The sequence below is a fragment of the Apis mellifera genome, linkage group LG8, assembly GCF_003254395.2.
Source record: "Apis mellifera strain DH4 linkage group LG8, Amel_HAv3.1, whole genome shotgun sequence".
NCBI lineage: Eukaryota > Metazoa > Arthropoda > Insecta > Hymenoptera > Apidae > Apis > Apis mellifera.
In genome coordinates, this window is record NC_037645.1 from 3,759,078 (window position 1) to 3,784,685 (window position 25,608).

Here is a 25,608-nt window from a genome sequence, read left to right on the forward strand (position 1 = left end):
GCATTCATTGTTTTCTTTCCACACTTATACAAAATGTTATTTCCATTTTGTCCGTGAAACTACTCCGCTTTTTTCTTCACTTATACAGAGTAATTAAAGAATTACTCATTTCACAATGACTGCATTCCTCAATATTATTACTGTACAATCTAACACTAAATGAAATGCTATTGCTATAATAAAATTTCACGACTAGAAGATTTGGGTGGATTATTCAATTTTCTTTATAACTCTTTATTTTATATATTTATATATTTATTTTTCATTAAATTATTTCATATCATAATCATAATTTGCATTTCACATAAATTATGATCTATTCTAAATAAAATTTATCTTTTCAAGTTTATATACAAAATTATTCCTCTATTTCTATTTATAATATCTTTTTAAAATATCACCTTCGTTTTCTCTATACATTTTACAAAACATAATACCGTTTTTTTTTTATATCAAATTATCTCTCCATTCCATGTTATTCATCATTTTCCATTTTCTATTTTATTATATCTTTATTTCCTTTCACGGTGAATCTTTTATCTAGTATCTAATCAAAATCTCTTCTCTTTCGTTTAGAGACGAATAATTCAACATTATTGACTAGAAAATGGGTTGGCGCCTGAGCGTAACGATCAAAAGAAAAAGAGTGCAACGTCAAAACTGCTTTTTAATATTCTTCGTTATCAGTACACTTGTTTGTTTATCAAACTCTTCGGAATTACTATTCCGTTTCCTTTATAGATAAAATGAGGTTTGCTTTAATCATTAGTTTCGCGGCTTTCGCGCAAGTTTAATCCAATTGTTTTATTTTGTGCTATTTGATATATGTGAATGATGATATTAAAATACAAAACATTGAAAGTGATACTTCCTTCTAATAAAGATCAATTACATCACATTACTTACTAAGAGATTTAATATTTTAAATAAAAAAAAAAAGGTATAAATTTTACCACAATTGTTTACTTATTGAAGAAACATTATTGAAATATATTATTTATTATCAAATTTTATAATTGAAATGTTTCATTCAATTTATAATTTTTTATAAAACATATAGGTTTTTGAAAAATTCCATTTTTGGGAAATTTAATTAATAATAAATTAAAAATATTATTACTTGAATAATATTAATAATAATTTACAAACAAAAGGTTAACGTGACCTTTTGAAATTTATCGATCTTAATGGTGAAGATATAAAATATAAAAATATTCGTATATTAATATCAATTATAATAAATGTTAATTAATATTGAAAAGCAATTTTATATAAATATTAGCTATTTTTTAAAGAAACTTTCTATAATTTCTAGAGAATGTAAAAAAATAATTGTATGAAGCAAAATTAAATGGCTATAAATAATTTTTTAACATATAGTACTTCTACATGCACTTTTCCATACATGACACAATTTTTAATTTTCTACACAGAATATTATTTATACAAAAAAATTGAAATAAATAGACTACTTTATTTTTTAAGATCACAATTAAGGCATTTTTCAGAGATATGGCTCGAATGATTTTTTTCAAAATAATATTCTTCAGAAAAAAGAAAAGAAGAAAGAAGACCAACAAACACAAAAAATTACGACGATCTAATAATATTTTCCAACTATCCTACAAAAATTCGGAACTTTATATCAAACCCAATATCTACACCCTTACAAGCTGGAAACAAGGGAGGAAAAAATCGAAGTTCTCGATTCCCCATGGCGTGATACACTTGAGCCATTTTGTGAGACAGAAGAAACTCTGATCAATAACATCACCCCCAAAGAGAGGCGGCAACCCTCTGCAACGACTCCCCCATGATGGTGGGCGCATGCTCACGAATTAAACGGCACCCTTTCTCGCGATTTCATCGCGTTCCCTCTCTTCCACTTCCTACCAGGGAAAGGACGAAAAATAAATATGCAGAAGCGCGTAAGCAAAGGGACACCGCGTTTGTACGCGACATTCATTCAGGCTAATGAGCTGACCTTGATCGTGAAAATATTCTCGCTGGAGAAATTCCAACGACTTATCAAATGTGGAGCATTTTCCATTTTTTTTCCATCATCGTAAGATTATCAATTTGTAACCCATATAGTTATTTCTTTTTCTTTTTAAAATGTTGAAAATATTTTTGTCCTTAATTTTTCTTTTTCATTCTTTTTTTTTTTTTTTTGCTGATTAAATATTTGATCAAAAGTATGCCATTATAATTATTAAAATTGAAAATAGTCTTTCTTCTTTGAAAATTTTATAAAATTGAATGCTTCAATGGAGTTTTTAATATTAATTTTTACAATTAGAAGTATCTTACACTCTAAAAATGCAATATCTATATTTAATAATATGCCATAAAATGAATAAATGGTTATATATAATAAATGCTTGAAATAAGATGAATCTTGTATTTAAATGTCAGACAAGTTTTTTCTTCTATTTTTATTTCTATCTATTATCGCTAAGCAAGAGATCATCGTCATTAAGAATCATTAACCTAAAATTAGTCCACGATAAAAAAAAAATGATATGATAAAGAAGAACTTATCAATTAAAAAATTACATAAATAGATAATTATGAGTAGATAAATATTTCAAACTATCTACAAAAAAATTTGAGATTATATAAAAACATACTTTATGTCAACTTGTCAAATTTAAATGTTGAAAAAAGAAAATTTCATTATCACTAACGAAAATAATTATTAACTATATATCAATTACGTTAATTTAAAAAATAGATTAGATATAGATTATCAATAATGATAACGATTTTCAAATTGAGAGGGACAGTTTAGCGCGGATGCTGCGTATTACCTTGCCACTTCACCATATCATCGTTATTAATGCGCAGTATAGTATGTGTATCATTTAGGTTTGACTAATGTAAGTACGTATCTGCATTAGTGTGCTAGCGATGAGAAAAATTTTTAATGGAGTTTATAATATCATAAACAAGAAAAAGAAAGAGAGAGAGAGAGAAAAAAAGGAACAGCAAGATACTCGACGCGAGTACTTTAATTTAAAACTACGCCATCAAGAGGTAATTTAATACGAAATCATAAATTATATTTAATTTTTTTTAACGAGTATACGTTTCCCCCTCGATCCTTCTTTCTATAAAATGAAATATGAAAAACTACATTTGCTAAAATGTAGAACATGAAAAATAAAATTTAAATGATTTTAAAAAATTATAACATTGAAAGGATTATTTTTTCCTTTTTCGAAAAAAAAGATATATATATATATATATATATATTTATTTTTTTTAAACATACAGAGGCCAACGTTTCTAGTCAGTAATTCTCTATGTGAAATTTCTATTTGCTCTGTAAACTATTTTCCATGGGCTCGATCTGATCAAAAGGAAATATTGAACCAGCTTACCTGCAGTATTATTGGACGATGGCTTCGACTTCTCCAAGTCAAGAGACGACTGGTCAATTCTCCTGCTCGTATACCTTCGCTAGAATCTAAATTTTGACAGAACCGTGGTCGAAATCGGAGATTGCTGTAGAAAGGAGAAAGAAAAAAGTTAATCAAAATTATAATTCAAAATAATTGATATTCAATTTTATAATTACACTGAATTATTATTTAAAATCCTCGAATATTCCATTAAAATTGTGTATAATGATTGTGAACGTGCTAATATTATTATTACTTAATAGGCAAACACAAAGTTATAGGATGTGTAACATTCATTAATGCATTCACTGCGTACTAAAATTTTAATAGCACGTACTTCGAATAAAATACTCGATGATATTTGGACATGTAAATTATATCGGATAATAATTATTCCGTATTTTTAAATAACGATGAAATACTAAAATTGATGTAATAATCAATTTCGAACCGATCATCTTTCGGTTATTATTCGAAAACAATCGAAAGATGTTCGATTGTCAACGATTCTCTGCTGTCTCAATAGAAGATATTGTCTTTTAGTCTCATATGATAATCGACTATTCGAATAAAATTATTATCTACTTGAATACTTTTTTTTGATATAATATATTCGAATATAAAGTGATTAATTTTATTGAGTATATATCACATTCGAATCGATATATATGTAAACTTACTTTTATAATATATGAAATATAAATAATGTTCATCGTAAAATTAAATTCCGATTAAATAAAATAATAATTCAAGATTTCTATTTTACGATAATAATAAACACAACTATTGAAAATATTTATTTAGAAATTAATAATTTATATTATCAATTGAAATAATAATTCTTTAATTAGAAATTTGAAATTTTGAAAAACATTATTTCCTAAAAATTTCTAAATAAAGTATAAAATAATATAAATGAAAATCGGATCAACAAAATATTAAAATATATTAAAATGATTTGTAGAAATAGACAGAAATAGAACGATTGTAATAATCTCGGCGTTAAAAGACACGCTTCTGTTATATCAAGCTCAACTTTGAATTGCACGCGGAAGTTATATCTTCAAAGACATCATTTAATGCTGTACTCACTCGTATCCAACCAACGGATTCTGTCCTATCTCTTCTTTTCTACTTTTCTCACTCTGTCGTATCACGTTGTCTGTTAGATGTTTTCCTGAAACACGACATTTCATAGGTATGTTAGCGTTGAATTTCTAATATTACAAAAAATTTTTAAATTCCAACCAGCGTATAAAAATTTTTGAATAACTGTTCATCAAAAGTATTCATTTATAATATCATTAGATATAATATTTCAAAAGATAAAAATTTTTTATTTTTTTATATAAATATTGATAAATAGTTAAAATTAATAAAGAACTGGATCATTAATAATGATAAAATTTATTTCCCATTCTTTAGTAATGCATATAAATCTCGTCCGTTTATTTCTTCTTCTCGACAAGTTCCAAATAAATTGCATTGGAACATTTTCATACATAATAAATTTCTAAATTTTAACCTCATAAAAATTTTCCATATTTAAAACTTTCGGAGATCTCGTTATAAAATATTTTGTCTCTGAAGTAATATTTTCTACGCTATTTAAATACGCTATTGAAAAAATAAAATTGAATAAAATTGGAGAGGGGGAGAAAAAAAAGAATGTTTTTTCTTTCGTCACTCGATAATTTCAACGCATTTCAAATTTCAGCGAATGTTCGCGAATACTCGAAAACTTTGTCGAGTGCACTTGTTCCACAAGCAACATTGCTTGTTTTTTACCTATCAACATCTACCACCACTCTTCACCAAAATAACTATATTACTGAGTAGAGAGAGAGAGAGAGAGAGAGAGAAGAAAAAAAAAGAAAGTAAACCGTCGGAAGACGAAGAACAGAAAAACGTACTCGGTCGTGACGCAAGTGGTGAGATCTAAAAAATAGCGAGGGTGCAGTTTCTCGTGAATGTTTCATGATTCCACACGCTGGGAATTTTGGATTATACGCGTTCTACGCTCTCTTACGAACTTTTCTCCTCTATATAATTGCGAAGAAAAAATTATTTACATCTCGCTTATATTTTATTCATATTTCCTGCGTCCTATTGAATGCAATTTACGCGGGAAATTTATAAATCGAATGTATGAAGTAATTTCGAAAGCGATTTATGTTCTAAAAATAGAAAATAACATGATAATGTATATATGTAATATGTAAAATTATACAATGATAAAATTTTTCATTTATTCTCATCGTTAAAGTAAATAGGAATATGATACGAGATAAATTGAAATAAATATTCAGACTTTTTTTTTAATCAATTATGTTGTAACATTGTATCAATTATATCACATAAAATAAATTGTATAGATTATATATGATAATTTAATAATTAATAAATTTTGCTCTCAAGATTTACAATTTTAGCAAAAGAAATTAAATATTTTGAAAACTTTAGTGAATTTTTTTTAATATTATCTAGTATTTATTAGAATTATGAAAAATAAAGTATTGGAAATCTATTTTGTAAGTTGATGATTGATTTCCTGTATTAATATTCAATCATTTTGGTTTTTGAATAACCGAAATGTATTGTATGTTAAATATATTGGAAACTTTATATTCGGCATCATTGACAAAAGTACATAAATATGCAGTGCATTCACATATTCATGTAATTGAATAAAATTACAATATTAAGGATTTTTAAATAGAACAATTGAAATAGATGAATAGATTCTCTAGAATTCTTAATGTTTTCAAATTTTTATAACAAATATAAAGAATATTTGAACTTATACTCTCAAATATAAAATAATAATTAGGAGAAAAGACAAATATTTTATTATTAAAATTTCTTAAATATAATTCTCTATCCCTATTAATTCACATAATATTAATGTTTAATATATAATATTTTTTGAAAAATAATCCCACATATACCATAACATTATACCAATTATTCATAAATTAAAATAGAACTCCATTTATCTGACTTTTATTACATGTTACTTGTTATATAAAGATAAATGAATATACCATGAATAGAATTTGAATAGAAGTTTCTCTAATAATTCTCGGGTAATTTCTTTATCAAATTCATTCAATGAAAGATAAATTATAATGACATAATCATTATTGATTAATTTTCCATTCAATAATTTTGTTAATAACTTTTATGAAGTTTTTTTTATACAAATATAACCTTACAAATATAAAATTTTAATTGATCAATAATTCCTCTGATAAATCTGAATTGATTATATTTATTTATCAATAGGGATTATGTTACATAAAATTAATAAGTTTTCTTTTCTTACTCTAATTCCTCGTTCCAATAAATGTATTTCAAATACATGGAGTTCTGCTATACTATCAATCCTATAATCTCACTTAAATACTGCATCAGGAACGATACGCTCATTTCCAGGAGCGTGTCGCACGCGAATGGAATGTTCGATACGGATCTTCCTGTTTTCACATCTCTTTCAGTGTCAGTCTTAGTGTCGGTAACCTCGACAACCAAGTTCGCCAAAGCATGTAAAATATACGTGCTCTAAGCGATCATCGTAAACGTATCTCAATAGATTTACCGCGACACCGATCCGTACAGAACAATGCTGTATTTATTGCCGACTAAATATAATCCGGAGAACATTCGCAGAGACAAATTCGACCAACAGTATAAAACCAAATTCTCTTTCTAATTTTGAGACTTTGACGGTAGCATCATGTGAACCGCAACTGTTTCGCGCGTGCGCCGATTACACAATTGCTTGAAGATTGTTATATAAACTGGAAATTAGTTATAGAATATAGCGAAAACTAGTTCAGAGAGTGAATCTAGAGTTACAATTGTTTATGAAAATCTTTGTACACTCTGTGAAAAGATTAATTTTATCATTGTAAAATATTATTAAACTTTAATACAACAATAATACCTATTATAAGACAGAAGTAAGTTCACAAGAGAAATAGATTAATTTCAAAGATATTAGAGATTATTGTAATCATAATAATTGAAGTGATGATATTAATTTAAAAAACGATTTCAAATTTGAAAAAAATTGAAAATTATGATATTAATATTATAAAATTACATTAATTTTTTTAAAATATTATATTAAATGTGAAAAGCTTGAAATATCATTAGTAAAACTTCAGTGAAGTGATGAGACAGTTGAAATGAATTATTAATTAAAGCATATAACGTTTAAATCTCTAACATACTAAAATATCACATCTAGAATAGCAAATATGATCAGCAAATTAGATTCAGACAAGAAATGTTTATTTCTAGAAAATAAGCCAATATTATCTGACACCTGTTCATTCTATCTCATTTATGTCAATAGTGAATATCAATAGAAAACAGGAAATTCAAATGATATAAATAAAAGTACTTTTGATTTTAAGTTAATTTTAACAACTTAATAGCTATTAAACCATCGAGATGCAGATCATAATAATACTAAGATTTTAATCAAATAATATCAACCTTTATCTCATAATAATACCAGTTAACTAATAGGGATAATTCTGATAGTTATATATTCGGACAGTTTAACAAATAGCAATATCAAAAGAATAAATACTAAAGTGTCATTTCATACAATATCATTGTATTAAATTATAACAATGATTTATTGCACAATCCACATGGAAAAAAAATCGATTTGAAAGATAATTGTCGTATTATAATTTAACGCACTGAATGCTATTTTAATTTAAACACGACGCATTGACCGTAAAATGTGTAATTCATTGTGCATGAAATTGTCAACAGGAAATTTTATTATTTAATACGTGTGTTTTACAGTATTTTGACTTATATGAATTCTATCTAATTGATTATCTCATCAAATAGTAAATAAGAATACTTACTTTTGAATTCATAATTTCTAATTTAATAATCATTTAATTAACATATATGGAGTACAGTATTTAAAAATATCAAAAAAAAAAGGTAAATATTGAAAAATAGTTTTTTACAATTTTTTCTTTAAGAAATTAGATAAAACTTACCGTTTTCATAATTCTTTTGACTGAGAGAAAAATTGTGATTTACATCTGGAGGATCAGCATTATCGAACAGGTCAGAAGATAATTGTCTTTGCAAACGAATCGTTTCATGCGTCAACTCTCGAACCTGAATGAGTAGCTCCTGATAATTTGATACCGGAAGCGTCATTGCTATTGCACTCTGTTGTCTTCACTGCGCCTTTGCGCTCAAATTTTAAAAGAACAGCCATCCGATTTGAATTCTGTAACAAATGAATATTGTTTATTAATATAAAATATATATCTTAATCACATAATTACATTAATATTAGAAAATCATTTTAAAATCATTTGAAAATTTTCATTCATAACAATGATATCACATATAACATATAAAAATAAGTTTTTGCAAATAATTTATTTTTATATAAGTGCGTTTTGACAATAGATAACACTTTCAAAATTCATTTTAACCATAGCCATCTTACAATTATAAGTAGAGACATCAAAGCACGAAAAATCGTAAAGAGCGATGTCATACATTGACTGTGACTCTAAGCTACTCAAACTTGCCGTCCTATATACACGGGAAATATATGTGTATGCAGGGGAACCCCTTTTAGTTGAAAAGCTACGAATCACGACTCGTGCAATTGCAAGTCTGCGTATTTTACTATGCATATGTACGCTTAAGTGCAGCACTCGTTGGTGCTTAAAAGAGCTTTTGTCGATGGGGACGAAACACTGCAACCCTCTTCCTATTCGTGACAGCACTAGCATGTCACGTGAAAAGCGTGCACGCGTGCATGAGGGAATACCCTAAACTTACCACATTCGTTCAAGTCAACCTCCACCAAGTTTTGCCCTCCGAAACATAGTAACCGCGGTCAATAATTCTTAGTCGATTTCATTTTTACCGATATTTCACTTATCTTTTCAAATTTTGCGAAGATCCTTATTATTTTTATTAATCTTGATTAATAGGGAAAATTACAAAAGAAAAAAAAATTACCTTTACACAAATCGTTTTGAATTATTTATATTTTGAAAGTAAAACTTTTATAATAATTTTATAAATTCAAAAATATAATTTGCAATGAATTATATGTTTAAATCTTCGTAATAATTAGTTCAGTAATGAAATAAAGTAATAAATAATATACCATTTGATATATACATAAAAATATATAAAATGCATGAATCGGTTGATTCTCAACGCGAAAATCATGAATTCTAGGTGAACCCGTAGATGGTACACGCATAGAAAATAATGTCGTGGAATGAAGATATAGCGGGTCCGCCAGAGCGCGTCTGTCTCGCTTCGTGATCCATGACTGGAACCAGTCTAGATTGCAATAAGAAACTGGTAGAAACTTTGGTTGAATGCGACTTGCAAAAAGAGAGAATTTCGACCTGACTTCTCTCGAAGATCGAGAACCGGGTAAAAGAAATTGAATCGATAAAGGAATCTCGATATCTATCTCATCGAATTATCACTTATATTAATTACGTAAATATGATGTATAATTATATCAAATAAACTTAGAGAAAGAAACTATTTTTCGAAATTTATCGAAGAAGATTATATTATATATATATACATCAGCAATTTTATAGTATCTATGCTACAGCGAAACCTTTTCAATGCCATCGTAATGGAATCATGCAAACGTTCTTATAGTATAATCACATGCGATCATTAATGATTTAAATTTCGTATATTGACATAAATAACAAAATATTTAGTATAAATTTGATTTTAAATCAATTTCATTAATATAAAAGAGAATTTAAAAATAAATAAGAAAAAAAGATAAGTGCATGTTTATATCTATAAGATATAAAAGTTTAAAAATATTAAAAAATATAATGATATATGTAAAATATCATTAATTATAAAGAATAATATATAATGTATTTTATTGGCTCGACTATCAATGACTCAATCTTGCATATATTAAAGTTCGCCGAATGCTGAACACTTGACCAGGTCACGTATGCTAAATGTATGCGCAAGAAGATCTACATATAACTGAAGACTCCAATTTCGCAGGAGTTTAATGTCAAAATTGTACTCCAAAAATATAACACTCTCCGCCAATGTTTCTCTTTGCTATGTTGGAATTTATTAATGCGGTCAACGCTCATAATTATTTCATGTACCAAAAATACTTTTTTTTTTCAAATATGTAACATATAATACAAAATATAGTACAAAAGTTAACAAATTTCACGCATAAATACTCATTTTACACAATTAAAATTTTGATGTAATTTCTGATAAATGGAAATAACATAAATTTTATAATATAAATTCTGAAATAAAAACTTTTCTCAGAGATAATTTTGAACAAACTCATGAATTTTTTATCAATGATAAAAAAAATAGTAATGGAAATAAATTAATCAACCATTTATATGATATAAATAATAAAATAAGTAATTATTGTTTTAACATGTATCAAATCTATTTCATTTATATGTAGAATACATTAAAAAAGTTTGAAGATTATAATTTTTACATTGAAATTAAAAAATTATTCTATCTTATTATTCAAAAATTATTTAATTCAATTGCATTCCCATTTAGTAATTAACTGAAATTAGAAATCAAGAATTTTAGATATTGATAAAAACAATAAAAGTTATAAAGAAAATATTAAACCGTTGAAATCTTATTATCAGCTGATTAATATTTTAAGACGATATTATATTATATTTAATCTTACCCGTTATATTTCATATGAAATAAAAGTGCACTGACCGGCTTGTAAGTGTTGTTAAGCAGAAGTTGACCAGATGCATTTTGAATAAACTATTTTCCACGAAACCATTCTTGTTTACTAGTTTATTGCGTGATATTTTATGAGAACGCGGTCAAAATAATTTCTTGGCAGTCATAAAAAATAATTTCACACGCTTGCAATCGAATTTAGGATAACATAGAAATCTCAAAAACAATGATGTAATTACTTGTTAGAGCATAAAAATAAGATAAATATATTTTTTTGCATTTACATGTTATTTTGTATAATTAATTAATTTGTATAATTTTATTTCTATACTATTAAAAAAATAAAATATTGCAGTTTAAAAAGATTTAAACTAGCTAAAAGCTGAAAGCTATAATAAATCTTTTAAACAAAACAATACACAAACAATTATCGAATTTTATGATTTGAAATTGATTGAAATAAAATTTCAAGAAGAAACAAATTATCATGCATTAATCTAATACAATATCATCATTGCATAATTTTTTTATTCAACATTTATTTAACATTGATTTCTAAATATAAAATGAACTTACTAATTACGTACTATATTTATATCCTGTAGACATCTGTTATGAACTTCCAGAAATCACTAATTCAAAATTATCTTCTATCTTGAATTAGAAATAAAGAATCAATCTCTCATAAAAAAGAGTAAAAAATAACAGTTTGTGTTATCTTTTAAAAAAAGATGAAATGCAACAATAGAATTATTAAATAAAAAATACACAACACTGTGAAACAAAACACGAGAAGAACCTTCTCCTTTCGCTGTCCAACGAAAACTCATGGTGCACGCTCAACGCGACTACGGAGGCTCTTCCTTCCCCCACTCTTAGGAATGGAAGTTAATCGTGGTGGAGAAACCCCTCGTGTCGTTTCATGGCTCGTGTTTAGCAAGATTCTTCGAACATGTGACGAATGCCTTGGAATCGTTTCGAATGTTATTCAAAATTAAGAATCTTGAACGATCAAACCTTCTAATAAATCTCATAGTCCTGATGATGACTTAAAATTTCATTGTTTTATCGCTCCATATAACATTCTAATGACTTAAAACGTTCCTATGTATATTTCTAACTAATATTATAAATTTGCTAGACTGAAATGTAATTTAAAGAAGTGTAAAAAAAGAAAAAAAATACGATCTTATTATTGATGAAGAAATAAATATAATGATAATATGATGTATAAGCGACTTTATGTTATGAGAAAGTGTTGATTGTATGAATATTTTTAATTTTAATGAGAAATTCATCTATAAAATTATATTTTAGAAAAAAATTATCTTGAAGAATGCATCGTCAAATAAAAACTAGCTTCATTTCCTTAAAAAAGTTAACTTTACAGAAGAGATATTAATCTAAATGATTGATAGTACATCAAATAGAGAGTGACGATAGAAAAGTGAAAACTTCACTTTCATACTAAATCTTTTTTATTCCAATGAAGGTAAAATGTTTTCGATGATTCAATATGCCCTCACGTCTAGCATCCAATCACAATGAAATCAAGTATATACAGAAAGCTATCAAGACTGTAGTAAAACCACACAAGGAGAACCAGTAAGAATAAACTTGAGGTTAACAACAAATAAGATATATATTCAAGATGCATATTCATAAGATTCAAATATACTTATAAGAAGAAAATTCATACATATATAATAAACTATTTTAATATATTGTGACATAATACTTACATACATATATCATAATACATAGTTCTTTTATTATTATACTTTCTTCTTTATAATTATTTTTTCAACAAATTTATCAAATATTGTTATTTTACTAAATTTTATAACCCATAACTACGTGACTAGAAACAGTAAAATATCATAAAATATCAAACTTTAATGAATATCTACTTTATGATTATACAATTATTGCACATAAACTGCACTAAAAGAAAAGCAAAAAGAAAAAAAACATTATGAATGAATAATCGAATATACTGTGATTCTTATTAAGAAGATTAAATACATTTTTTATTTGAAAGAAAACGAACGCTATCGAATTCCTCGCCAGTTAATTATAGTTACAAGGTTTGTGACAAAAACAGAAGATGCCTTGATAGGAATGTATACCGGTTTTCGTGGAATACCATAAAAGTACAAAGCACCATATGCGACTGGTTGATCATGAAAAGCATCATACGTCCACGAGACCTCGTTGCATCGCATTTGTAAACCCATATCGAATGCTATTGCTTACTACGCATTTCTCGTATAATTCGAACAAGAAAACAGCAATAAAAATATGGAACTTGTAAATCTGATACTTGATACTCTGTTCTTGTGAAACGAATACTTGAACATTCATTAAGTGCTTATATTAATTGATCTTTAGTATCTGGGTCAAACAATACAGCTTTATTTTTAGATAAAAATAAAGAAATCAATAAAAATGTGTTGACTAAGCTATTTTTCTTAAATTTCCATCAGATACTTTTGATTCAAGAATCTTAAATTAATAATCTTAATATCTTCTCATCGAAATAATAATACTAAGATGCGTTTTAGATGTAGAAAATTTAAAAAAAAAAAGTTAAAAGCAATTCTATATATACTTATAGAAGACTTACCTTCGCTAAACTTGCGCATGTCCTCCTAGATCCCGTATCGTTCTCATAATTTCCCTCTTGATGGTGAAACAAGGGAGAGCACTCTTCATGTGCGTGCGTTCTCTTGCACTACAGGAAATAGAAATCCAATACGGTCACGGTAGTCTCGAATGAGAGAGCAACTTCAGTGTTTCACCTTATCCTGTGAATTAAAATACATATATCTGATTTAGAAATAAGAAGGAATAGTTTATCTTTTTAATATTGTGGGAAAAAGAATTTCTAAGATTATAGATAATTATAATTGATATTTAAAATAATTTAAAATAGATTTCCTAATTTAGTTTGAATACAAATTTTAATCTTTTTTATGGACTTTTTTTAGCCATAAAAAATATTATTAAATTACTAAACAATAAATAAAATATGTTTAGAAAGAATTAAATGTATTTAATAAAAAAATGTTTAACTGTAAATTTTCAATTTCATAATTGTATTATTGCTTTTTCAGTGATATCCATCTTTACAAACAGCAATTATTTATAGACGAATTTGAAGAGAATACGGATTTATCCGAATCTTTTCACGTCATATTGTCTGCTTATTGCGGGAACTTTAATTACAACTTCAAACAAGTGGAAAGAAGAGATGCGCTTATTTATACTGTTTCAGAAGCTATGAATTTATTACATATTGGTCGCCACGCTCATCAGACACAAAATCAATTCATGACCCAAATGATTGTGCGCCTCTTCTGTTATTATTTCATCAACAACTTGATTAAGGAATTCATTTGAACTAATGATTCCGTAGCTTGCCAACGTGCAATTTGAAAGAAATCAAAGACAGTTCCATCGAGTTTACAAATGCGATAATAATAATATAATAATAATAAAGTTGAGTACAAAGAGAATATTGTATAGAAAAAAATTTTATATATAAAATATAAAATATATCTAAAATAATACTTTCATATTGTATATCTATATATATTTTATATAAGAAATATAAAATTTTTTAACAAATATATAGTAGATATAAACATAACCTATATTATTCTTATTATATATGTAATATAGTAAGAAATAATCAAAACAGTAAAATCAATAGTTTCAATGGATTCTATTAACATTTTTACATTACAATAGATTTCATGATATGTACAGAGAAAGTTTTCCATGTATTGTAAGATATTGGATTTAATTGCAAATTCTGGTTATCCGGTTAATTGTACATGTCGCTTTCACATATTTTGCATTTGAAAATTTCTTTATTGAATTGAGCTAAGATGATTAATTTTATCAATTAATAAATTTATTTCATTATATTCGAAAGATTTATTTTCTATATCTTATATTATTCTATTATTACTTATTATTTTATATCAAAATAAATAATTTTTTAAAGGAAAAGTCAATTTAAAATCAAAAATAAATAAAACAATAAATAATATATTATTTAATAATAAAGATTTTCATAAGAAACAAAAAAAAACAAGAAAACTATCATATCATATTAATAATAAAAAAAATTTGCATTTATTTGAATTTTTAGTAATTCCAATCTATTAAATACTAAATTAAATATTTTCTTAATAAAATACTCTGTATTATTTAAGATTATAATCTGTTGTATTTTTTTTTTAAACTATACATTCAAATAATGAAAATTATACTAATGAAAGTCTCATTTTTTTTGTTCCTTATAATAATAAAATGACAATTATATATAATGGAAATTATTTTTACAAAACTATTCATAAACGTTCTAAAATGAGAAAACAAACAAACATCTTTAAATCATGATTTCTCAACAAAATTATAATAATTATTGTAAATCATTCCCACAATGAAATTATTTTATTGATTCCGTTATTCGTTTTCTATTTCTTGTATTGCATAATTTAATAATTAAACTGGATCATGTAAATTTTAAATTGTATTTAAATTCACAGAAAAAATATATTCGCAGAATAATAGCGAAAGATAATGCCGCGGAATGAAGATATAGCGGGTAGAGCACGTTTACATTGCTCCGTGGTCCATAACTGAAACCAGACTACGCAGCAAGAAACAGGTAGGTACGTTAACTGAATGTGTCTTTCTCGAAAGAGGATCTCCGCGTTTCTTCCGTGGTTGGATGAATAGAAGAAAAACTTTCTGAATCTCACCGTTTACATTGTCTAATAATAAATAGTATGCACATGTCTATTTCTATCTAACGAATGAACGTTTCGAGAATCGATACATTCTTTACGTGTGTGCAAAATTATATAACCTATATATATATATCAACATTAAAATTAAATTAAAAAAAAAAAAGAAAAATGTTAGGCAAGAAATAAATTTAACTTAACGAATAATTTAACTTAAGAATCAATCACTTTCAGTCATTTTCGATTAATTTACTAATGTTAGCTGAAAACATCGAAAAGACGATCAATTGTAAGGTTAAGTTTCTCAATTATATCGATTTAAATACTCAATAGAGATATATGAGTATTTAATTTCGAATATTTATATTTGAATAATTTTTACCTAACTAATTATCTTAGAAATACCTGAATATACTAGATCTCAAATATTTTGTTCGAAATAATAGTCTTAAGTTCTAGTGGTCGTCAATGATTCTATGCGCATTATATCGCGTTAAATTAATCTGGTTAGAATAAAAGCTGGTAGCGAAGCGTTACAAATAGAACATTTCTTCCAATCTACATTGTTTGCGAATTGTTAATTATTAACTAAGAGATTGTCTCAATTATGCGCCAGTACATTGACCTATTCGTTTGCAATGTCGTGACGGTGAAAACTATAGTTTATCGAACATGGACGGTAAGAAATCGATCGAACAACGTACTTAGTATATGTTGCGTTCACGTGCGAGCATAGTCTAGACAGTCAGTTGCTATGTTTTATGATCACCTTATGCCAAAATCCTATTTCAAGAATATAACAACTGCATGGACACCGTACATATATCCTTTTATGACTTACATAAAATTTATTCCATGATATTATTCCTCTTTCCATAGATAATGCTTTTGTTTTGAAAATATATCCTCATAATTTTGGGAAATTTGAAGAAACAATACTATTATAAAGTAAAGTTGCATATAAAATTTTGTATTGTAAAATAAAAAAATATTTTTCTATACTATTTTAATTTTATTAAAATACTAAAATTAAAATATTAAAATTTTTATTAATATTTATTTTTTTTAATAAAAAGATCGATATTAAAAAATATTTTCATTTTATTATTTTTACATTTAAATATATATAAATTAAATTAAAAGCAAATATATGAAATATATTAAAATATATTAATCTATTAAAATATAGTAATTTCTTAATGCAAGTGAGCATCGTGTCTATCAACCTTATTTCCTTTATTTGCTATATTTAGCTATTTTAACTTTCGTTACAGCATCCTCGACTCGTGCATAACTTATGACTGGTTTTCATTGGTTTGAAAATTAGTCGTGAAAATTAGTGAAAATCATAAATCGGAGAAAAATAGTAATAATAATAATAAGATAATAGTAAGAAATCGATATGATGAAATAAAATTGTTGAATAAGATAAAATAAAATAATTGTAATATTCTTAGAATAATATTAAATTGTAAAAGCTATCAATTTTTCAATTTCTAAAACATACTATCGTATAACACTGAAGGAATTTTATTTTTTTTACTTAACTATTGATTTTACTATTTTATATTGGTTTCTAAATTTTGTTCAAAAAAAATAATTTGATAATAAAAATAATATTAAAAATCAAGAAAAGACGAAAAAAAATAATTAAATAATAAAGTACATCAAATAATAAAATATTATAATATTTTCAATCAATATAAATATAGAAAATAGATATCTAATAAATATAAAATAAATATTTTCAATAATTTAAATAGTTATTTGTGAATATATATTTAGAAAAATTTTGTGCGTAGAATATTTTAAAATGTTATTATCAATTTATTATTATTAAATAATATAGAAATGTTTATTATTACGAAATATTATTACAAAATAAAATTTAATCCATTTTTCATGAAAGCATTCAAGATTTTTAGTTTATTATTTTATAGGAATATTCAAAGCAACATTTAATAGGTAAAGTATTTTTATATACAAATTCAATTATAGCTAAAGCAACACATAAAATCAAAAAGACACTACGTAATTCATGAAAGTAACCAACTTTTTCAATATTTTTTTATATAATTTTTATAAATAAAACAGCTATTTCTATTAATAAAAACTATAAATCATCGCAGTTTTCGAAAATAATACTTAATTTTCTTAATATTTCGATAGTTTAGAAGATAAAAATTTCTAATAAAAATTATATATATATTCATCTGAAAGTACTTACTTTATAGACAGCAGTCCAGAGATTTTTCAAGTCACCGACCTTTGTATATATGTACCTATGTTACATCAAATCATTTTCTGTTTTGAACACCGACAAAGAATGTTTTTCATTTTACACGTAGTTCTACACAGTAAAGATATTAAATTTTTCACATATAAATTTCTTCTTACTACGAAACAAAAAAGAAAAATTGTTGGATAAAAATAATATTAACAAGAAACGAGAAACGTATACAAGAGATCTGTCTCCTACCGTTGTCGTTCGAAAACTCATGGTGCGAGCTTGATGCGATCGTGTGCTCTTCCCCCACTCCAACGAAGTTAATCGTAGTAGAGAAACCCCTTGTGTTGTTCGTATTTCGAACCTGCTCTTCATATATAAACGAATACACGTGTACTTATATACACTAGCATTCAGAAGTTGAATATGTCTTATTACTAAAGAATTTTTAAATTTCTTTCTTAGGATTAATACTTTAATTTTTTATGCATTTTATAATCTTTTATTATTCTGTATTTTTTAAATTTCTTAAAATATTCTTTGATTTTATATCACGTTCAAAAATATATTTTTTTGTATGCTGAAACTTTTGATAGATAGTGTATGTAGGTACATGTGTACACAATTTCAAACGGAACATAGTCATTAGATATTCACGAATCGTATATACGACATAGAACAGGTACTCTAAGTTTTTGTATAAAAATTTTGCTTTTTCATTATTATAAATGAATAATATAAATTAAACTATTAAAAATGTATTATTGAGAAATTTAATGAAACACAATATAAATTATATCATAGTTATTTGTAAAATTATATTATAATATCACACATAATAAATATAGAAATATTATTATATTATAATAATAATAATTATTATATTATATCGATATATAATAATTATATATATCGATATAATTTAATCTATTATATTATATTGTATTATATCGATATATAATATATATCGATATATAATAATTATATATATCGATATAATTACATTATATCGATATATTATTATTATTAATTACTAATTTACTTTAATTAATTTTTAATAATTTTTAGAAATTTTTAAAAATAAATATTTATTTTAATAATGAATATCTTATTTAAAATTTATAATTAATTCAATGTTTATGTAATTTTTTCAAAATTTTATATTTATTATAATTTAAAACTTATATTGATTATTGATAATCAAATAATAATATATTAAATTTAAAACTATTACAAATATTGTCAAAGATCATATAATTACGTAATACAGAATTATCAAAAAATTCGTAATGATTATTGCTATGCCAGTAAGAAGTCTAGATTATACGAAAGAATATATGTATATATAGTATTGCATTACACGAATATGCACATATATAATAAATATACAGTAGGTAAATATTGCATTACACACATACATATACTACAACTGATTTTATCTAATAATGCAATCTTCGTAATCGCGATTTTATTTTTCTGAAAAATATCAAATCTGTATACTTTTACAATCACATTTAAAAAAACATTTAATATTTATAACTTATATAAAAATAATGTATAAATAAATATACAGTGATAATTCTTTTTTCATTTTTTTAATATGTAGATAATTTTTCTGTACAATTTTCTTATAGAAAATATATTTTAATGATGTAATTTTATGGTCTACTGTACTTGCTTGAAATGATTTTTCGGGTGACGTATAATTTTCCATGTCCTTTCATGCTTGGTTTCCTTTTACAATGAAAAGGATCTTTTATTGCTCTCCCTCTCTTTTGGTTACCCTCCTTCGATATGCGGGGTTTGTTCTGCAACACACTTTCATGAATAAAGTATATAACATGACAGACGAGAGGCAACTGTATTAGAATAGAAGGCGGGACCTTAGGGCGCCTCACGCAACAGCTTTACACGTAAGTATACATGTTTGTTTGCAATCTTTTCTATCTGATTATTTTAAAAAATTGTAAATCATTCTATATTATATGTGACTAAAACTAATTTATAAAAATAAAAATTATAATTTTTTAATACAAAAATTAAATATATTTTTTATAAAATTTTTATATTAAATTCTATTTATATATTTTATTAATTTTTTAATTTTATTTCATATTTTCAAATTTCTTGATTTTTAATAAATATGAAATAGTTTAATTATAATTGTTATATTTTAAGAAATTTATTTAATTCATCAATAAGATATTTATTTCTTATTCTATTCATTTATTTTAATAAAAAAGTATTGAAAAATTGAATTCTAAAATAATTTCTGATTTTTAGAATTATGTAATATACACAGTGGAAATTATTCCTTTAATTTATCCATATTCTTTAAATTCATGGATAATTAAAGTATAATTTATAAATATTATACTAATACATAAATTATATCACAAAGTTATATGTTAATTATATTATTTTTTTACATCTTTAAAATTATACCTTAATCATATCAATAATAAATATATCATCAATCAATAATCAATAATTAAAAAGTAACATTCTTGCTTTACACCATTTTTAAAAAAAAAATTATTATATTTATTATAGTCATATTTCTTCTATAATTTAATTTTTTATTCAATTTGTATTTTCAAATATTGATAATGATATTTAAAAAACGTTTTATCTATATTTATAAAGATTTTCGTATTTCTTGTATATCTCTTTTTTTATTTAATAAATTTATTTTGAATTTTTTAAAACATATTTAATGTGAAAACATTCTTTAAAATCTGACGTCGTCGCAGTCAATTCCGTTTTAGTGGCGCTTCTGTCGTATTAACATGAGTAGTATCCGGCCACGTTAAAATAGCTTGTTTGGTTATAATATTAGCGGCGACTTTGATCAATTAATTAAATATTGTGTTTTGCAATCTTTCTCAAACTTAAATGTGAATAAGCTGCAAGAAATAGGAATTTAACGAAGAATGGACTACTGGTCGATTTGCTTGCTATTTATTTCGCTATTTGGTACGATATTACGTACTGGTGGTGTCGAGCTATCCTTTGAACTACCTGACAATGCGAAACAATGTTTTTATCAGGATATTGAAAAAAATGCGACAGCATTATTTGAATTTCAGGTACATAAATATTAATATAATTTTATTAAATGAAAATTTTTTCAATAGTTACAAATATGTAAAAAATTAATTTACTGTAATATAATAACCATATTTATAATTATTATCAACTTAATATTGAAAATCAATATGTTTAAAAAAATTAAATATATTTTTTTAAAAATAAATGTTTTTTTAGGTTGTGACAGGTGGACAATATGATGTAGATGTAATTTTGGAAGCACCAAATAAAGAGATTATCTATAAACAAATAAAAACGCAATTTGATTCACATCAATTTACAGCATCTATGACAGGAGCATATAAAGCTTGTTTTAGCAATGAATTTTCAACTTTTTCACATAAACTTGTTTATATGGATTTCAGAGTAGGTGATCAATCATCACTTGGAGAACATGTAACTGTTATGACTCAGGTAATATAAATTATTTTTATATTTTTTAATAAAATTAAATAAATTTAAAATGTAATAAATATTATATTAATATTTCTAGATGGAATCTTCTGCTCAAACAGTACACAAGAATCTAAATAGCATTTTAGATTATCAAACACATCATCGATTGAGAGAAGCACAAGGTCGTAAACGTGCAGAAGATTTGAATACACGTGTACTCTTATGGTCCGTTATGGAAACTATTACAATCTTAGTTATATCTGTGGGTCAGGTGTATATCTTAAGGACCTTTTTCACAGAGAGAAAACGTTAATAATGTTTATTAGTGTATTTGCGAATAATAATACTTTTTTTATTCGCAAATTAAACAATTTATCCATCAAGTGAATGTGAAACATCATCATACTTAATATTTCACAAGTTCCACCAGTTATGGTGCCATGTTAAACTGGGCCAGTTGTGTATTATGTCCATATTTATTTTGGACTTGGAAATATAATTTCAAACAGATGGAATAATGTAGCAGCAGAAACTTGAAGTTTACTAAATTATGAGGATGTTGTGTATGCGCGTTTATGTGTGAATAATTTGAATATTAAGTTATAAAAGTTAGAACTTTTTAATAAGTACTTGCTCTAATATAAGCATTAATAAGAAATGTGGAAATAATTGAACTATCTTCTAATAGTAAATCTTTATGTTATAACTGTATTTTGGCATTGACAGTGTAACATTGCCATGAGAGACATTTTTCTTACTGTAATAATAAATTAGAATATTTGCGCGTATGTATGTGTTACTTTCTATAATTATTTTTCCCATCTTATTTTTGATTGATACTTAGATATTAATATAATTGTTACACATATATTTAATATATTGTATTTATGTACGTATATAAATATTTTACTTAATGTATATTGATTAAAAAATAAAAAATATTTGAAATTTGCATTTTCTATAATTAAAAAAATATGTATAATAAACATTTTTAGAAATGTAATAACAAATTTTATTTTATTATATAATATATATTATATTTTTTATAAAACCATAAAAATTTATATAATGCATTCTCTGTAAATATTTTAAAAATAAAATAATATATGAAATTTTTTATTCGATACTTTTTTTGGAGAAAATTAATCATTACGCATAAAATTAATAATAAATAAATATCTACATCATACATGTTATTAATTCTATTTATATTGGCTGCTATTTATAAATATTGACATATTGATATAATGGTGAAAAATATTTATCCGATAACGAAAACGATATTTTACGTCATAAAAAAATTAAAAAACAGAATTTACAACAATTTGTTTTATTATTTAAAATATTAACATTATTATTATTATTATTAATTGATTATTAAAATATATATAATATATTAAAAATATATATAATATATATATTTTTATACAATAATATAAGTGATTTAAATTTTATTTTTACGGAAATACGTAATGCAAGTATTCTTGAGATTGCCGGTAGAGCAATTTATCTATATATTTAATTTTATATGGTGATAGTAAAAACACAAATAAGAAACAACAGCTGTTATAACCTGTCAAGAAAAAGACGTAAATAAATTTTATCAAAATTGTATAAAATTTCATATCATGGAGGTAAATTTTTAAATTTTTGAATATCAAGTCTTATATTTATCTTTATAAATTATCAAAAATCTTTTATTTTATTGAATATTGTATTTATTTAATGCTAATAAAAATATTATATTTACTTACGTATATTTTTAATTTATACAATTTAAATTTCAATTAATGCTATATTTTTTTAGGAACAAGATATTCCTATTGATATTAATAGTGGGAAATTATTAGAATGGTTAATTAATAGAAGACATTGCACTAAAGATTGGCATGTAATGGTTTTACCAATTAGAGAAAAAATTAATAATGCAATACAAGATATGCCTATTCATGAAGGCATTGCAAAATTATTATCTGGTTCATGTATGTTTAATTATTATTTTATTATATTTATATATATAATTTATATATAATTTAACAATTTATAATTTAATTTATATTTATATTTTTTTCAGATATCAATTATTTTCATTGCTTGAAAATAGTAGAAATTTTAAAAGAAACTGAAGCTGATACAAAAAATGTATTTGGCAGATATGGTTCACAAAGAATGAAAGATTGGCAAGAAATATTACGTTTATATGAAAAAGATAACATATATCTTGCAGAAGTTGCACAAATACTTATAAGAAATGTTAATTATGAAATTCCAAGTACTAAAAAACAAATTCAAAAACTAGAACAAATACAAATTGTAGGTATTTATTATTATTTGTATTTTTATTAATTATTATTTATTATTACATTTATTATTACATTACATATTTATTTACATTTATTATTACATTTTTATAAGTAACAAATTTTTTTAATAGGAATTAGAAAAAAAAGAAGCCGACTATAAAAAATCAGAAAATATTGCTAGATCAGAATTTAATTTACTTTGTAAGCAGTTAGGTATTTCTGGAGAACAAATAAAACTGGAATTAACTGAGAAAGTAAAAGAACTTCCAGAAATTTATGAAAAAATTGCCAAAAAAATAAAATCATTAGAGAAAGTTGTAGAATTTTATTGTGCTTTTGTTAATTATACTCTTGGTAGACAGCATGATGGTGGTTGTGTTCCTATGATAAAATATATAATTGGTATGTTAAATTATTTAAAAAGAAATATATATATATATTGTTATACATCCTATATTATAAATTAATTAGATAAAGGAAATACTACAACATATGAATGGATTTATGGAGAAGCTCCACTATCAGTTAATGAACCACCTTTAAATATAAGTTTAAATAATGATGATTTAGAGAATAAGAAAATTGAAGATATTGATAACATTGTAAGTAACATTAATAATATTATAAAATATATGAATAATTATAAATCTTTTCTTAATATTTTCATAAATTCAGGGAATTGATTTTGGAAAAATTGATATAAACAGTGACATAAATTTTGAAGATATAATGTTAGAAGTTGGGGGTGAAATTGATTGGGGTGATGAAAATATAGATGAGGCTATAGAAGATGAAAATATAGATTATAATATTTCTTTAGAAGAATCTGGTATAGTTGTAGAAGCAGCTGGTCATGAAGGTGGAATTGCTACTGGTAGTAAAGCATATAGTATTCTTGACAATCCATCAACTAGAAATGATTTTATTAATCAATTATTTGAAGTATGTAAATTTTGTATTTTTCTTGATTAATGTATATTCTAAACTATTTTCTAAATTATTATTATTTTTTTTTACAGTTGGAAGCTTTTCTTAAAGTACGTTTATATGAATTTAAAGGGGATGATAGTGTAAATTTTTTAAGTTTCAGTCAACTACAAGATTCAACTTCTATTGTTCAGTATTCTACATTGGAAAATACTCAAAATATGTTAGATAATGTTCAAGTTGTTTTATCTGAAATTTTGGATACTAAAGTTCAACACTTACACAATATTAAACATTCTGTAAGGTAAATAAAATAAATAAATAAATATTATATTATGTTTATATAATATTTTTACAAAAATAAGAATTTGCTTCACAGATATGTAGACGTTTTAACTTCATCATTGAAACAAAAATTAAGTTTAGTTGAAAAAATGATAATTTTACAAAAAAATGTAAAAGAAAAACGAGAAAATTCTAGTGAAGATATTAATTCTATTCGACCTTATCTTCAACTTCTTATACAAAGAACAAAGGAACTTCAAACAGAGGTATATTTGAAATAATATTCATTGCATACGAATATCTTATTATTATATTATTATATTATTAATGTATTATTATCTTTTTTATTTTGTTTATAGATCGAACAAGATATTTCAAAAAAATATAAAAACAGAATTGTGCATTTAACTGGAAGTATAAATATGTTATAAATAATTAAAAAATAAAAATAAACGAAATATATCAATTGTAAATAA

At 24.3% G+C, this 25,608-nt stretch overlaps 3 protein-coding genes across 10 annotated transcripts in view; 2 read left to right on the forward strand and 1 right to left on the reverse strand.

The window, feature by feature from the left end:
- LOC552177 overlaps nt 1-19,944 on the reverse strand; it is a 44,099-nt gene extending 24,155 nt beyond the window's left edge. For 2 of the 8 annotated variants that reach the window (XM_026442508.1, XM_026442501.1), the window contains exons 1-6: nt 19,806-19,944; nt 18,132-18,495; nt 13,771-13,951; nt 8,435-8,673; nt 4,497-4,581; nt 3,384-3,507 (exon numbers count right to left, since the gene is read on the reverse strand). In XM_026442508.1, the coding sequence (XP_026298293.1) occupies nt 3,384-3,507; nt 4,497-4,581; nt 8,435-8,600 (375 nt within the window). In that variant the 5' untranslated portion in view covers nt 8,601-8,673; nt 13,771-13,951; nt 18,132-18,495; nt 19,806-19,944. Of the gene's footprint in view, nt 1-3,383; nt 3,508-4,496; nt 4,582-8,434; nt 8,674-11,720; nt 11,887-13,770; nt 13,952-18,131; nt 18,501-19,805 lie in introns of those variants that run through there. The other 6 variants (XM_026442502.1, XM_026442506.1, XM_026442505.1 and 3 more) reach the window with 6 other exon arrangements.
- Nucleotides 19,945-20,839: 895 nt separating this feature from the next.
- On the forward strand, nt 20,840-22,405 carry LOC102655603 (transmembrane emp24 domain-containing protein 7). The gene is made up of 3 exons (XM_006559647.1): nt 20,840-21,220; nt 21,399-21,635; nt 21,715-22,405. The coding sequence occupies exons 1-3, from the start codon at nt 21,065-21,067 to the stop codon at nt 21,928-21,930; spliced, it is 609 nt and encodes a 202-aa protein (XP_006559710.1). The 5' UTR covers nt 20,840-21,064; the 3' UTR covers nt 21,931-22,405.
- Nucleotides 22,406-23,089: 684 nt separating this feature from the next.
- LOC727480 (CDK5 regulatory subunit-associated protein 3) lies at nt 23,090-25,567 on the forward strand. Its single transcript, XM_006559646.3, has 9 exons — nt 23,090-23,251; nt 23,425-23,599; nt 23,692-23,930; nt 24,052-24,322; nt 24,392-24,522; nt 24,596-24,862; nt 24,940-25,151; nt 25,227-25,398; nt 25,492-25,567. The coding sequence occupies exons 1-9, from the start codon at nt 23,246-23,248 to the stop codon at nt 25,561-25,563; spliced, it is 1,545 nt and encodes a 514-aa protein (XP_006559709.1). The 5' UTR covers nt 23,090-23,245; the 3' UTR covers nt 25,564-25,567.
- The last annotated feature ends 41 nt before the right edge of the window (nt 25,568-25,608 follow it).

Coding starts and splice junctions, on each gene's coding strand:
- LOC727480 (XM_006559646.3), top strand. Junction 24,523..24,595: donor TTGAAGATATTGATAACATT/GTAAGTAACATT, acceptor TCATAAATTCAG/GGAATTGATTTTGGAAAAAT. Junction 24,863..24,939: donor TTATTAATCAATTATTTGAA/GTATGTAAATTT, acceptor TTTTTTTTACAG/TTGGAAGCTTTTCTTAAAGT.
- LOC102655603 (XM_006559647.1), top strand. CDS start 21,065: ATGGACTACTGGTCGATTTGCTTGCTATTTATTTCGCTATTTGGTACG. Junction 21,221..21,398: donor CAGCATTATTTGAATTTCAG/GTACATAAATAT, acceptor ATGTTTTTTTAG/GTTGTGACAGGTGGACAATA. Junction 21,636..21,714: donor ATGTAACTGTTATGACTCAG/GTAATATAAATT, acceptor TAATATTTCTAG/ATGGAATCTTCTGCTCAAAC.